Genomic DNA, 14,957 nt, shown 5'->3' on the forward strand with positions numbered 1-14,957 from the left:
TGAAGCGACGCGGTTGGCGCGATGTTCCTCCTGTCATCACTGACGTCCTGTTGTTGTTGAATCAGGAAGTACAAACTGTAGCCATCTGTGTTCACCCAGAGCTCTACAGGGACGTGTGGTCAGGGTGTGATGATGAAATGTAAAAAACAAATAATGCTAAAATAAAATAAATATTAATATTTCTCTACTGATCTGCGCTATAAATGTAATTTCTGTATTATTCCAAACATTTTTATAATCAAAATCTCTGAATTAGCGCATGTCCTGTTCAAACAGAGAGGAGACAGTGAGGTGAGGCAGTGACCAGCTGTTCCTCACCTCAGACTGTGAATCCCTCACTAACTGGGTTGAGCGCGTGCCTTTTGCTGTCTCATTCCTACACACACTGTAATATTTGTAGACACTTTTATTATATGTCCTTTCTTTCCATATAATAGGTACTGTATTTCACGTCTGTGTAGAACATATTTAGTGTTGCTGATCTGACATTAAGGGGTGGCAAACACTACTCTGCCTCAATGAAGGGTGCGCGAGAGCCCAAGGCTCGGGTTTATTGCGTCAATTAACACAGAGCAGATCGACCCAGGCAGGAAGTCAGACACCGATAAGGGATAGAGCATCCGGTAAGTTTTCAAAATAAAAGCGTCAGCTTTAACTTGGTTTAACTTTTTCAAGAGTATGAATCTAAAATGCAGAAAAGAGAGAAGCATTATCTCAATCGAACCTCAACGATACTGCCGGTAACATAAGCGTTTATGTATATATTGTGACGCCTTCGGGCAGTAGAAGCCACACTGTCAAAATTTCTTGCGAAATTTTCTAGTTTTCTTTATAATTATGTTTTCTTAGAATATGCTGAAATGGGTTTGAAGTTGGCTCTAAGCCAACAGAGGTGAGCGGAAGTTAAAAATTACACACACACAGTGATATAATCCAACCCTTGTAAAACTAGGCAGATATGAACCAGCTCATTTGTTGTCAAGAGCCAGTACCCTCTAACTACACAGTATCTACATCCAGTTGAATCAGATCGGGTGCTTATAGACCAATGTCTGCACTGCTAAGCTCCTGGGCTCACAGGCTCAGATATGTGGAAGGACTACAACATAAGGCGTGGAAGATATGCAGCACAAGTTTGCTCCCGTGGTGTCGGTAAGTTTATGCTCATGTTCAGTGGTCAAATGGCAACATGGTGTCAAGCAAACATGTATTGAAGTTAGTGTTCCATTAATGGTTCATTGTAAATAATTATGAATTCATCTGAACATTGAAAGGTCATAGCAGCATGCAGGCTAAACATTTTCTGATTTAAAAATAATAATAATAATAATAATAAGGAAACCACGATCTCACGTAATCAAAGAGTTACTGATATTACAGCCGACAATATAAAGATTAAAAAACATTTTGTCCACGTGCATTCAAGGACTGACCACGACGTTTCTGTCCGTTAATAATATGCAGTCTTTGTTTATCCATATGTTTGGTTTCAGAATCATTATCAGTGCACGGAAACAATAGCTCCTCAATGTAGTTTTTGCTTGCAGTAGTCCACTGACTTAGATTTTTTTTCTTGGCCAAGTCAAGAGTGAGTCTCTGATCACTGAGTCTGATTTTATTTGTCCGACTGCGTTCTTACTAAACCATGGCGTCACCCTACCCCTCGACTCTTTCTTGGTCCATAGTAAACAGGTCGTTCAGTTTCTGGTCCCCTCCCCCAATCGACCGCGTCATGGTTCGCTTCAGCCGCTGTGTTTCTCGCAAAGTAACTTTTGAGGAGAGCAACTAACAATCTTCTCAAATACTTAGCAGTGATCAAATAAGCACAGTCAAATATACCAATCCTTCAAATCTGATTCACATGGAAGCCAAGTAACGCATGGTCTGCTCCATAGAAAACTAAAACTATAGCCCCATTAATGTTCCCTGTGAAGAAAATCACTTTTAATCAATGACTTTATAACTTCTTACAAGCTGGATTTTGTTTTTAACAGAGACCTGGTTGGACGCCAGTACTGGGAATATGATCCTTATTGAATCCACCCCACCAAACTTCCTACTTGAGTTTCAAGCAGGACAGAACAGTTCTGAAATACTTACACTGGCTGCTGTCACTCAGAGAATTGACTTCAAAAATCTTGCTGCTTTTAAATTGATTTTGGTTGTGAAACCAAATGTGGGAGTATTTGCTGTGTTTTTTATCTTTTAATTTGTACTTGATTTAAATTGTACTAGTTTACTTTAAATTGTGTATCTCGTGTATCACTTACCTGCAGTACATTTTGGCGTTTAAATCCTAGACCATGCACTATATTTGACCCCTGTGCATTTTTCCTGAATCGTCATATGCCAGATCCCTCCATGTGGACAGTCCTCCGCACACATCCTCTCTGACCAGCAGCTATGTGCATGGCACCTCCTCCTTCTCTCTGCTCCCCCTGACTGTAGGCCAGAGCCTGGACTCCACAGTCCAGCGCTGGCCTGACCGTGAAGCTGTGGTCTTCCTGCAGGACAGCGTTCGGAAAACCTTTGCACAGTTTCAGCAAGATGTGCGTCTCCTACTTTGTGCCTGCATGCATGTATCAACACTTCAATGCTATTCATGCTATACGAATGAGTTTCCTGTTTCAATAACGAGACAATTTGTTGGAGCTAATGTGTCAGATCAACATGTCAAATCATTGCTAAATAGCTAGTACCTTTTCTGTCTGTGTTAACTTTTTAGGTTAATAGAATTGTTGTTTAACCGTTTGACACCTACTGAAATCACAGGTGTTGCCCCTGAGACACAAAATGTGCCTCCTTAAAACTAAGTCTGCTTTGTCAATGAATCTAAATGAAGCAGCACCCATAACATTTAGTTTTACTATATGAATTGATTCTCTTCTTTGAGTCATCACGAAGCTTCTATAAATCACAGGAAACTTGTTCTATCAAGCACTATCGCATCCACAAAGCTAGAATGCTTGTGTAAATTGCCAGAAGTGATACTGCTTTGTATTTTTGTGACATTCATTGCTGCAGGTTGACAAGGCGGCTGCAGGTCTGCTTGCTTTGGGCCTGAAGCGAGGCGACAGACTGGGAGTTTGGGGACCCAACACGTATGAGTGGATCCTCTTCCAGTTTGCATCAGCCAAAGCTGGAATTATACTGGTCAGTTTGTGAGTAGTTTATAACGTCAAAATCACATGTACTGTGTAGCCTTGGGGTTAGACAGACAGCTGCTCTGTGTTGCCAAACACCCTGCTGTCAAGAATACAGTATAATATGTGTATGATATGGTATGTACTGGAAAGACCTTTGGAAAATGTGTGTTGTGGGCCTGTATACGTACAATTGACTCTTTCACATTTTCATACATGCAGGTGTCATTGAACCCGGCCTATCAGGTGAAAGAAGTGGAGTTTACTCTAAAGCAGGTACGACGAGTTGTGTTACAGGGCATTAGCCTATTACATAACACCAGTGGTGGTCTCAGAACCTGGGGCATGAAGTGCATAAAGGAATAAAAGAGAAACTGAAGTATCCCTGCCGTCCTCTCACAAACATTTCTAGTAACTTTCCAGAATTAGATTAATAATACAAAATAATCAACTAATAAAATATGACATGTTATTCTGGATAAAGATTAGTATTTATTGATCTATTGGTGAAATTCACAAGCTAGCCAAAATATATATTGTAAAAAGCCCCACCTTTACCAGCTGCAACATTGAAGTAATATGCATTTTAAAGCATCAATAATTACATATTAACTAATATGATATACATTATTTTAAAATGGGCTGTACAGCATGTGAACGTTTTCTACTTAAAGTATAATAGGTGCAAATATTTTAGAACTTTTACTTAAGTTAGAGTTCAAATGCCGAGCTTTTACTTGTAACACAGTATTTCTACACTGTGGTATTGCTATATTTACAATAACTAAGTACTTCTACCTCTGAAAACCAAATGATTACTGTACTGTTGAACCAAAGTAAAATACAAAAGCATGAATCTGACAATTTAACATTTTCATAGAAATAGTAATCCTTCCACATGCCATTGATTTGTCACATGCAGGTCCAGTGTAAAGCTGTGGTCTGCCCTTCCCGCTTTAAAACCCAACGTTTTTGTGACATGCTGAGGGAGCTCTGCCCGGAGATCGGCACGACACCAGAAGGCATGATCAAAAGCTCCAGGTTCGACAAAGCCAATGTCAAATGTCACATGCATGTTTTTTTCCTCTATTGTCATTATGGGAGTAAGAGGCTGCAAATACTTCACACTCTATAATAATAGTTCTGTGGATGTGATATTAATATCTTGGGTCTGCCAGGTTGCCAGACTTGCGTATGGTGATTGTGACGGATAGCAGAGAGCCAGGGATGCTCCATGTCGATGATGTGATGCAAGCAGGGGAGAGTCGGCACCACAAACAGCTGATGGATCTGCAGAGCAAGCTGTCCTTCGATGAGCCCATCAACATCCAGTTCACATCAGTAACCTTCAACATTGCATCTTTCACACAGGCACATTTATTATATAACTTTGACTGACATTATGATGTAACTAGGATTCAGATCTTCATGTTTATTTGTTTCAGGGGACTACAGGGAGTCCGAAGGGAGCCTGTCTTTCCCACCACAATATTGTAAACAATGCCTACTTCATGGGTCTCCGAATGGGTTATGGATCTAGAGTAAGTCCATTTTTCTCTCTCAATTTGCACAAAAAAGACATTTCAATTTTAAGTGATCTTATTTTCCATATTCTTCTCAGCCTCAGGTGCGAGTGTGTGTGCCCGTACCCTTGTACCATTGCTTTGGATCTGTGGTGGCAGGGATGACAATGGCTGTACATGGTATCACACTGGTCTTCCCTTCCTCCGGCTACAACAGCCGAGCCAACCTCGAGGCCATTCAGAGTGAAAAGTATGGCACGCTGCTCATCACCCAAATTATTTTCAAATATGCAACATTATGCACTCAAATTGATTCTTGTGTTTCTTCTCAAGGTGTAATTTTGTTTATGGCACTCCCACTATGTTCACCGACATGCTCATCCAACAGGATTTACACAAGTGTGATTTGTCATCAATTGAAGCTGGTAATAGAAGACTTTGATGAATACGTTGTATTAAACTTGGTGTTATGTTAAGCAAGCATTTGAGGTCTCTTTGCTTATGTGCTGCTGTGTTTAAGGCATCATGGCAGGTTCTCCGTGCCCACCTGAGATTGTGAGAAAACTGAAAACAGACATGAACATGAAAGAGATAACGGTGAGCAGTTACATGTCCTGAACATTTTCAAATAATGCTGTATAAAACTCTTTGGAGTATAGCTTTGCCAACATATTTGAAAATGTGTACATCATGTTTTAATAGATAGGTTATGGGACCACTGAGAACAGCCCCCTTACATTTCTGGGATTCCCACAAGACAGTGAGGAGCTGAAGATAAATACTGTTGGATGTATCATGAGCCACACTGAGGTATGCCTTATTTTTTGCTAAAACCTGTATCTACATATTGCATAAAAACACTGTGACTGTATGCCTGTGTCTCTTTACTATAGGCTAAAGTGGTGGACCCTGATACTGGGGAGATTGTCCCTGTGGGGGCCCCAGGAGAGCTGATGATCAGAGGCAGCTGTGTGATGCACGGATACTGGAACGATCCGGAGAAAACCAGAGAGGCTATCTCTCAAGACCGCTGGTACAGGACTGGGTAAGATACTACATGTATACTGAATGTTTGTCTAGAAGAGAAAATACCGAGACCTGTTACCGGAACGGGTTGATGCTCACATGTTACATGTTGTGTGATCATTCTTCTACAAAGTGACACAGCCAGTCTAACCAGTTTGGGATACTGCTGCATTGAAGGACGCATAAAAGACTTGATCATCCGAGGAGGGGAGAACATCTATCCCGCTGAGATAGAGCAATTTCTCTTTACACATCCCAAAGTACAGGAGGTGCAGGTAAGACTCAGCACCACTGGAGGGCAGCAGAAGTCAGATTCATTGTCTCCAAGCAGGTGACAGCAAAGACGCACCTTGAAGACATACTAGTTTTCTCTCTGAATGTGTAGACAATTGTAGACATTCTTTTTACTGTGCATTTCATGAGAATATATTTCATGTTATACTCATGCGCTGAGGTGTTGAATCTACTCTCTGGTTGTTTTATTTCTCTGTCCGTTTCCCAGGTGGTTGGAGTGAAAGATGAGAGGTTGGGTGAGCAGGTGTGTGCCTGCATCAGGCTGAGGAAGGACCAGACATCCAGTGCAGAGGAGATAAAAGCTTTCTGCAAAGGCCAGGTGAGTGTAGGTGATGTGATCAATGAAACTGCTCAACACACTGAAAATCAGCAAGGCTGTACATGTTGTGTTTTATTCCGCTAGATTTCCCACTTCAAGATCCCACACTACGTGATCTTTGTAGACAGCTACCCTCTGACAGTCTCTGGAAAGGTACGATACTTCTGCTCTAACACCAACGGAACTATCCTGATGGCTGCCATGATTTACTGTTGATCAGTATAATGAGACTAAAGCGGCTGCTGTCTGTTTTTCTAGATCAAGAAGAACATATTAAAGGAGGAAATGGAGAAGAAATTAGGCCTTTAATTTTGTGGACCCTGATCGACCGTGTTTGAGTGCATCAGCCGGGAAAGTCAGAAACGAGGAGTGTTGAGTTAATGTTTTCTTTACAGAGAGCTGAACTGGGACTCTGTAACTGATTAGCTGCTGAATTGTCATTACATGAAATCTCACTCCTCATTACTTTGTTGTTTTAATGTTGATATAAAAGTACAGTGAGTTTATTACTTGACCGCATGAACACCAGTCCACCACAACCGTGACCAACCCAGTACTTTTTACCCTTTCATGGAACAAACTCCATCCACTGAAGAAAGCCACAACATGGGAGTGAAAGCTTTGGAAAATGGCCAATAAGTGGACCTTGTGCTGTATCACTTTAATTACAAACTACACAATATATATATATATATATGTCATCTCAATCTTTATTTGCTTAAACAATTTTGACAAACAATTCGATATCATAATACAATGGCTTTAATCATTCATTATCTGAACATGCCATACAGAATCTGAAATAAATAGAACCTTAATGCCAAATGTCAGTATGTACAAATATGGTAGGCAAAATTACCATCCTTACAAGCTATATACACTGACTGTAGAACACACTGTAGTAACAGGCTCATAGAGTGCCCAAAATGACATCTCATATTACTAAACAAAAATAATACTAAAGGCTTCAAATTATGCTTTGAGGTGGTGACACAAAGATCTATGAAATTGAGAAATATGTGGGCAAAATGGATTTAGACCAAATTATGGCATGTAAAAAGTGAATGCATTGCCAATTTCCAGCTAAAAATCAAAGAATCAAGTCAAATTAGCATTAGGTTCACACAATAACAAATAATCAGCAAATATGCTGCATGACACAAATGCCACAATGGACCATAAATTCATAAACCAGCCAAAGTTAACATACAGTCTCAAAAAGAATCCTTCAGTCAGTTTTGTTTTCTATCCTTTTGTAAGAGTTTTATAAAGCCAAATTTAGCTACCTATAATCCATCGTGGATAATTGCCATTATATCAGAATGAGGTAAATGAGCCTGTCACAATAGTTAAAAAAAAAATCAATATATTAAACATTTAAAAAAAAAAGGCAAAACTGTTCCCTCGAAATGTCAATGGATGTCCACAGAGGAAAACACACGACTGCAGCAGAAACTGTGAGGAGCCGTTTGTTTCAGGTTTAACCCAGAGGACAGGACCAGCTGATATTTCCAACCTTTAACATGGAGACTACTTCCAAATACAGCAAGTGGCCCGTAACAAGAGGAACGGCTGCGTCATGGCTACATGGCTTTGAACGATCAACATTCACTTCCGTCATGAATATGGGGTGCACCTCTCCAACCCCACATTACATATGCACACATGCAAGAAAATAGCAAATAGGAAACATTGCATTTTAAAGCATACTGTGAGATAAATTAATTAATATGAACACATCCCTTTTTTAAATATAATACATTCTAAAATTGAAAATAGTTTACCTGTGCAATTTTAGTGAAAATACAGGAGGAAAAGAAGGTAAGGATGAAGCTGTGGTCTGCTGAGGACCTTTTGTCAGGGATAGTAACTTTCAGGCGAACGATGGAACCAAGAATATAATGGTGCCACTCCGGAGTTGACAGCTAAAAAGCAACGCATTTGCAATGACATTCATACAAGCACAGTACAGTACGGCTATAGGCACATGCAAGTATGTGGTAGGAACCTACTCACAGATGCATTTAGCGCTGCAAACTGGACGCAACTCCATTGTATCATCAAGCCTCTCTTTCCACACATCACATTCAAAAATGCACAATCCCAAACAGGGGGGCAGACAGACACACAGACACACACACACACACACACACACACACACACACACACACACACACACACACACACACACACACAATGTGATGGTCTTTTAAGTGTCGTCTCGGTTCCCACATTGAGTTAGGTGAATAGGAGTTTCAGTAGAGGTTTATGTGGTTTGGGACGCCTCACATTCTCAGAGGCAGCATGCCTGGTGGAGGCAGGGCTCTGGATGTTGCAATGGCGGTCAGGGAGCTGGGGTCCAATCCATTTACAGTCCTGCAGTCGCTACATGGACATTTTCAATATTAGCAAACACAGACACACATACAGGGCGGAACAAATGTGCATAAAACCAGGTATAATACACTGCATTGCTGGGAGCAGAACAAAACTTGCTAAAAAAAGACTCACGTTTTGTCAAAGTAAGTAGTGTGTAGAGAATGAGAGAACTTTGTGGCATTGCTGTTGATGAGTTTGTCGTTGTCTATAGAGTAATTTTTTCTTGCTGCCTGGTCTTTGGCAAAGTTCCTGCAGGCGGCGATTTTGGACTCCAAAGCCTAAGTCACAAAAACAGGAAGTAGGATCTGTATTTAGCCTCATCATCTCTTGTGGTTGAGGACACACTGTTCCTCTGTGCTCTGCAACCTATTCTGATAATTAATGTAATTATGTCTTAAATGAAATGATACCTACCCCAACTTTCCTCAGGAGATCGCCAACAATATTAAGAGCTGAGATTCTAGCAGAAGGAGTGAGGGATGAGTTGCCACATCCATTGGTCAATGCTGCACAAGGACACAAGCTGGTATTAGAATACATGTCCTCGAATTTCCAATTTCACATGTGCATTGAGAGTGACTTTAATTAATCCTGACCTTTTGGGCTGATGAAGGAGTGCTCTATGCTCTTTCCTACGGGTGTTGCTGGGAGGGATAAAGAGGCCTGTACTGCAGAATCCATCTTGTCGATGTCTAAAGTGGGTGAGCTAGGTGCTGACATCCTTTCTGTAGTCCGCTCACGTACTGCCAGCTCCTGTCTCAGGTCTGCAGAAGAAAGATTTAAACTTATGAAACACTTCTCCACCAACCCTTTCACAGATGACATATCCTGAAAGGGCAGAGTGGATTCTTGTTTTTACCTCGTGCTTCATCTTTCAGCCGCTGCACGGATACTAAAAGAGACTCCTTCTCGTCCAGCTCACTTTCCAGGAAGGCGTTTCTCTCGATGGCCTGGTTTAAACGGCCCTCAAAGTCCTCAAGAGACACTATTGTTGCCCTGCACATGAGTAGAGGTTGAAGGGCACAGTTGTTAAAACCTGAATGAACATTACAGTAGGTCCCAATTGCTATAAAATCTAAATACAGCTAGAATTCTCATCTCAGCGCTACCGAAAACAATTCACATATTGACCAAAATGCACTGGGGCAGTCCCACCTTTTGGCTCTCTCCAGGTCATCGTTGGCCTGCTCAAGCTCTCGGACGTATTTGTGGAGCTGCTCTTTGATGCTGCGTGTTTGGCCCAAGTCATCCTCTAGCATAGAAACCTGTTTATAACTCTGGGCATACTGATGCTCCAGCTTCTCCTGATAGAGATGGAGAGAGTGGAGAAGAGAAAAGAGCATGGGAGTGAGTGTGTGTGTCGAGAAACAAGGACATCAAACAGACCTATTGCTCCAGGATAAAAAAAAAAAATTATTTTGCTAAGGCATGCAGCTTGAAAGTACCATTTATACACTAAACAAAAAACAACGGAATCATAAGAGAGTGAGTAAAGATGATCTTCCACACATTATCTTACTTTCAAAAAGCCTCTTTGTTTACACTCCAGTTAGCATGTCTGTATTGTGGTCCCAGAGCATGATTCACAATCTCTCTGGTTCATTCACACAGTTTGTTTTCAGCATTAGTTGCTATAACAATACTTTTCTGCTCCGCGTATAGTGGCTACAGAGATTTCCTGAATGCACAGTAGACAGTCGTTTGATGGGCATGTTCACCAGACGAGAGCTCACTGAATAAATCTGACCACTGTTCATGCCTGCAGGGATTAAGAACCAGACTTGTCCTTGCAGTTTTCTATTTTCTTCCAATCTAATTAAGGACTGCTGGAGGATTACCTAAGAACATGCCTTATTAACACCAAACATAAAAATAAGACGTCTGACTTTGTCCTCAGGATCCAACAGATCAGCCACAAATTACTTTATCTGTGTCCTGACCCACAGTTAAAGCCAAATACACAAATAAACTACAAGGTAAGTCACCAGGCCCAGTCACCTTGAGGTTGGCCACCTCGTTCTTCACCCTCTCGTTTTCAGTTTGGAGATCTCGAAGGCGGTGTTCAGCCTGGCAAAGCTGTGCCTCCAACTCAGCTTCCAGCTCACGGCTCCCTTCCTGGAACTCCTGCAGCTCCTCCTGGGCATCATAGCAGCTGGATGACACACACACACACACACACACACACACACACACACACACACACACAGACACAGACACAGACACAGACACACAGACAGAGGGGAAACACATAAACAATCATTGTCAACTACCAGCTACCCTGTCCACTGTCCACCATTCAGTTCTGTATAGCTGACTGGCTAAATCACTGCATGCAGGAGCTCTGGAAAGCTGACTGGCTTTTGTCTCGTAAGATGAGCCAGGCTCAGTCATGTTCTAGTAGCTTTACCTCCAACGGCCAGAAATAAACCTGCATAAAAAAGATTTTTAACCTTCGCCACACAGGAAACTGTGCACGGCTCAGCATTGTTGAGTTAGGCATTCTAAATATACGGCTCTAAAGAGACAGCTGTACTGTGGCAGTAGGTGGTTCAGAAGCAGCTCAGAAAAACAGGCCTGCTGTCATGAGTCCTCAGCTGTAGGAGAGGTGAAAAGAAAATGAGAGGGCACAGAAACAGGAAGTAGACATGTGCTACCAGGATGTGTGTATGTGTATGTGTGTGTGTGTGTGTGTGTGTGTGTGTGTGTGTGTGTGTGTGTGTGTGTGTGTGTGTGTGTGTGTGTGTGTGTGCGCATGCTGGTAAGGAGTGATCACATGTAGTAGTATCTATAAACACACACAATAACACAAAACGTAGGCTACTTCTGAACGTGTAGATTCATTCAAGTATACATGCAACACAGAACAAGAAGGACAAATATCTCTGAGTTCATGTATTCTACATGGACCCTAGTTTGTTTTGCCTATCAAGGGTGTGCAAACACATGATGACACTGTGGTGAACACTGTTCTGAGATCAGCTGACCTGTGCTGCGATAATGGCCTCACAGTGGCTCTACAGAGCACTGGAATCCGTGAATCAGTTGTTGTGCCGAGGTCGTTCCACACATACCAAACGCCTCAGTTGCTGCTTCATCAGCACGCTGGGCCCTATAACTTTATTACACAACAGGTCCTGCTGGGATGCAGGAAATACACATGCGTCTCACACTATCACATCTTTCAGGGATAATCATAAACTGTATGATGTCCAAGCAGCAAGGATTTAAAATATCACTTCAGGGAGATAACTTTTCAATAGGTAACTCAGAAATACTACATGCTGCTACTGTGAGCCGTTTACTGAGAAAACATTTGCACAAACGCATGTGTGAGACAAGCCACCATATACTTAGTTATTTTTTCCATGGGTTTAAGTTTTTTCCTCTGTGTACCCACATCAGAAATTTCTTAGAAAAAAAACACCAGGGCTTTAACCCCCTCTGTGCAGGTTTACACTTCCTTTGAGGGTTATGATGGGGCCCAACTCCAGAAATAGGAAAGACAGACAGACCAAGTTCAACAAAGATTACACAACACTCACAAGCACCACTGCTGCCTACGCGAACATAGACTGTGATGTCCGTTTAAGAAGGCAAAGATGTAGTAACTTCCTACTAAACAAGCCACAGATGTTTGTGGGCACTGATGTCAAAAAAGTCTGTTTGGTGCTCGTTTGCCTTATATGGCTAAACATGGATTTCTGTGTAACTTTAAACAGAGACGAGTCCACAAGACTAAATATTCAGCATATTCTCATCTGCCTTTTATGTAAAAGTCAGCGATTACTACTTTTTCAAACAGAGTTGAAAAATTCAGACATAAACTTTTGATATAACAAGTAAATCACAGGACCTACCTTTTCTTATATTTGAGGGCTTGGGACTTCCAGTAATCAACTTCCTCATCCTTTGACGTAAATTTGGGAATCATCTCTTTTTCCATGTCAGGGCACCCTGAGGATGAAAGAGACATATTTGTTACCCTCACAGCAGTTTAATTTGACCATAAAAGTACGCATGAAATCGCTCGTGAGATGAAAAGAAGACAAGCATTGAGCAGTGAAAAAAAATAAACTAGCAGGTGACTCAAACACGGTACAACACTTTCACTACACGTCTCCTTTGGCATGTAGAATCATATCCCAGTGCTGAACAAACCGGGCAAATCAAGATAAAAACATTTTCCTCATTCCTCAACGGAGAAGATAACAGATCTTTGAGTCACTTCTTAACTCAAAAGTGAGGAACAAAGGCAGATCGGTCATTACATCCTCAGTTACTCATGAATCACTGACCATATCCTCGGATTATTATTTAGAAGAAGAGTTATGATAAACTGACTGAGTGGCCATCGTGACACGCTTAGTAGAAGTGTGCCCCCTTTATTGAACGTCATTCAATTCCTAACCTTGCAGCTCAACTCATGTGATGTCAACATTACTAATTCATTAAAGGCAATCCATGTAGATTAAGTGTGGATTAAGCTGTCTGTTGTAGAAGCAGTTCGAAAGTTTTTCTATCTTCCGTCCTGTTTGCAGAAATAACACTTCACTAAATGGTTGTTCCTCTTTTTCTGGTGAGCTAATGAGGTTCAGGAAATTATTTAACACATCTGGAAAGACCGGTGGTGTGTGTGTGTGTGTGTGTGTGTGTGTGTGTGTGTGTGTGTTCTGTGTGGGTTAAACACAGCTCCCATTGCTGTGGCTTCAGGAACATTCATAATCCGAACAAGAGATTTTCAGGATTTCCTGCAGATAGGTCAGACAACCAGAGGATAGCGGCACAGGAAACCCCTCCGCGGGACTGAGGGTCAAGCAAACTACTCTCAACAGTTCATGGCGGTTATAACTTTGACCAAGACTAGCCCGTCTCGGGCTTAGACGGTCTAGACTCAGAAGAATGGAGACAGAGGCAGGACCGCCTGTTCTTCCCTTTTAAACATTCCTCCTAGATGGCGTCATCAACAATTTACCCGCTACAGGCTCCTCACGAGTCAGTACGCTACTTTGGAAATCACGAAGGAAAACTGGAGACCAGGAGCTACCAAAGCTATTTCACATATCTAGGACATGCGAGTGGTGCACTACTGGTAACACAATACACCACAGAGGCTCAGTTACATCACGCAACAGGTCAAGAGCCGAGACTCGGTTCCCGTTATCTCTCATTTCAGCACCCTTTGGTGTCAGTTTGCCCCCCTGGATTTATGTGTTTGTTGTGAACAACACCAGGTCAGGCAGTAGGACTCTGGACATCTGGAAACTACAGTCAGTGGAAGGAAGTGAAGAGAAAGTTTCCTTTCCCACATTCGTGTCTCTACATCTTCTTTTGTTGCGGATGACTAGGTGCTTACTAAAGAGTTAAACTGCTGACACTCATGTCGTCACATTTGTTTATAACGGGGCCTATGAGAGGGGTGAGTCAAATGCCTCTTTGTAGTCTTGTTGGTTTGTTCTAATGTGAATAATAACCAGACCTACAGCTTTACAGGGTGTGGTGGTAGAGCTCCCCTGACCTGGGCCCATATGTTGGTCCCTTGTGAAACATTTTAAAGAACATGTAAAACATGTTAGAGGTTCAAAACAGTCATACTATTGATCATCAAGTGATCAACAGAAGGAGGCTTTACTACAAAAATGACAATTGACACGTATCACACATCATTTTCAGAAAATACACACATTTTCACAATTAAGCAGTCCCCAGTTTAAATGTATCCGACCAGCAGAAGGTTTAATTTAGGTGTTAGCTAATAAACGGCACCATCAATGTGCGTTACTGCGTGGTTAAACAGACGATGATCGACAGTGTGCTTTGCTTCATGCTGTTAAAAGAAACCATAACATTCCACATGACAAAAGTGAAATTGAATGGCATATGAAGCAATAATCAAAGCGATTATTGGGCATTTAAACAGAGCTCGAGCTCTTCTCTCGGCAACGTTGATTAACGTTACACAGAAGCAGCAGCTGAACACGACAGCTAGAATCACAAACAGGTCAGACACTAAACACATTAAAAACGGTGTATTCTGAAAGTTAAACTCAGTACCTGCTCATGTCAAATCGGCGTCCAGCTATCTTCTGTTTCGGGGGGGGGGGGGTCGCCTTCCAGCCGGTGTCACATCCAACACACACACAGACACACACACACACGCCTCTCTACTGCCTCGAATGATGTTTAGGAAATTGCCAACGCGTCTCCCGGAACCGCCGTATGATCCCGACAGACGTACGTTCTGACGTAATCCACGTTGACGTCAGATCTGGGCAG

At 41.8% G+C, this 14,957-nt stretch overlaps 2 protein-coding genes across 2 annotated transcripts; one reads left to right on the plus strand and one right to left on the minus strand.

Annotated features, from left to right (window-relative positions):
- The first annotated feature begins 948 nt into the window (after positions 1-948).
- On the plus strand, positions 949-7,006 carry LOC137878182 (medium-chain acyl-CoA ligase ACSF2, mitochondrial-like). Its single transcript, XM_068718360.1, has 16 exons — positions 949-1,152; positions 2,354-2,549; positions 3,025-3,153; positions 3,366-3,419; positions 4,066-4,184; positions 4,322-4,484; positions 4,589-4,684; positions 4,765-4,916; positions 5,000-5,091; positions 5,187-5,263; positions 5,369-5,476; positions 5,560-5,711; positions 5,826-5,967; positions 6,195-6,305; positions 6,390-6,458; positions 6,564-7,006. Exons 1-16 carry the CDS (start codon positions 1,049-1,051, stop codon positions 6,612-6,614), a joined length of 1,815 nt encoding a protein of 604 aa, XP_068574461.1. The 5' UTR covers positions 949-1,048; the 3' UTR covers positions 6,615-7,006.
- ndel1b (nudE neurodevelopment protein 1-like 1b) lies at positions 6,998-14,918 on the minus strand. The gene is made up of 9 exons (XM_068718361.1): positions 14,736-14,918; positions 12,542-12,638; positions 10,683-10,836; positions 9,840-9,988; positions 9,544-9,680; positions 9,281-9,448; positions 9,099-9,190; positions 8,817-8,962; positions 6,998-8,690 (listed from the first exon to the last, which is right to left on the minus strand). The coding sequence occupies exons 2-9, from the start codon at positions 12,625-12,627 to the stop codon at positions 8,591-8,593; spliced, it is 1,032 nt and encodes a 343-aa protein (XP_068574462.1). The 5' UTR covers positions 12,628-12,638; positions 14,736-14,918; the 3' UTR covers positions 6,998-8,590.
- Positions 14,919-14,957: the final 39 nt, after the last annotated feature.

This window comes from Cebidichthys violaceus, unplaced genomic scaffold (genome assembly GCF_023349555.1).
Source record: "Cebidichthys violaceus isolate CVI_PGR_0920_01 unplaced genomic scaffold, fCebVio1.0.p SCAF_23, whole genome shotgun sequence".
Taxonomy (NCBI): Eukaryota; Metazoa; Chordata; class Actinopteri; order Perciformes; family Stichaeidae; genus Cebidichthys; species Cebidichthys violaceus.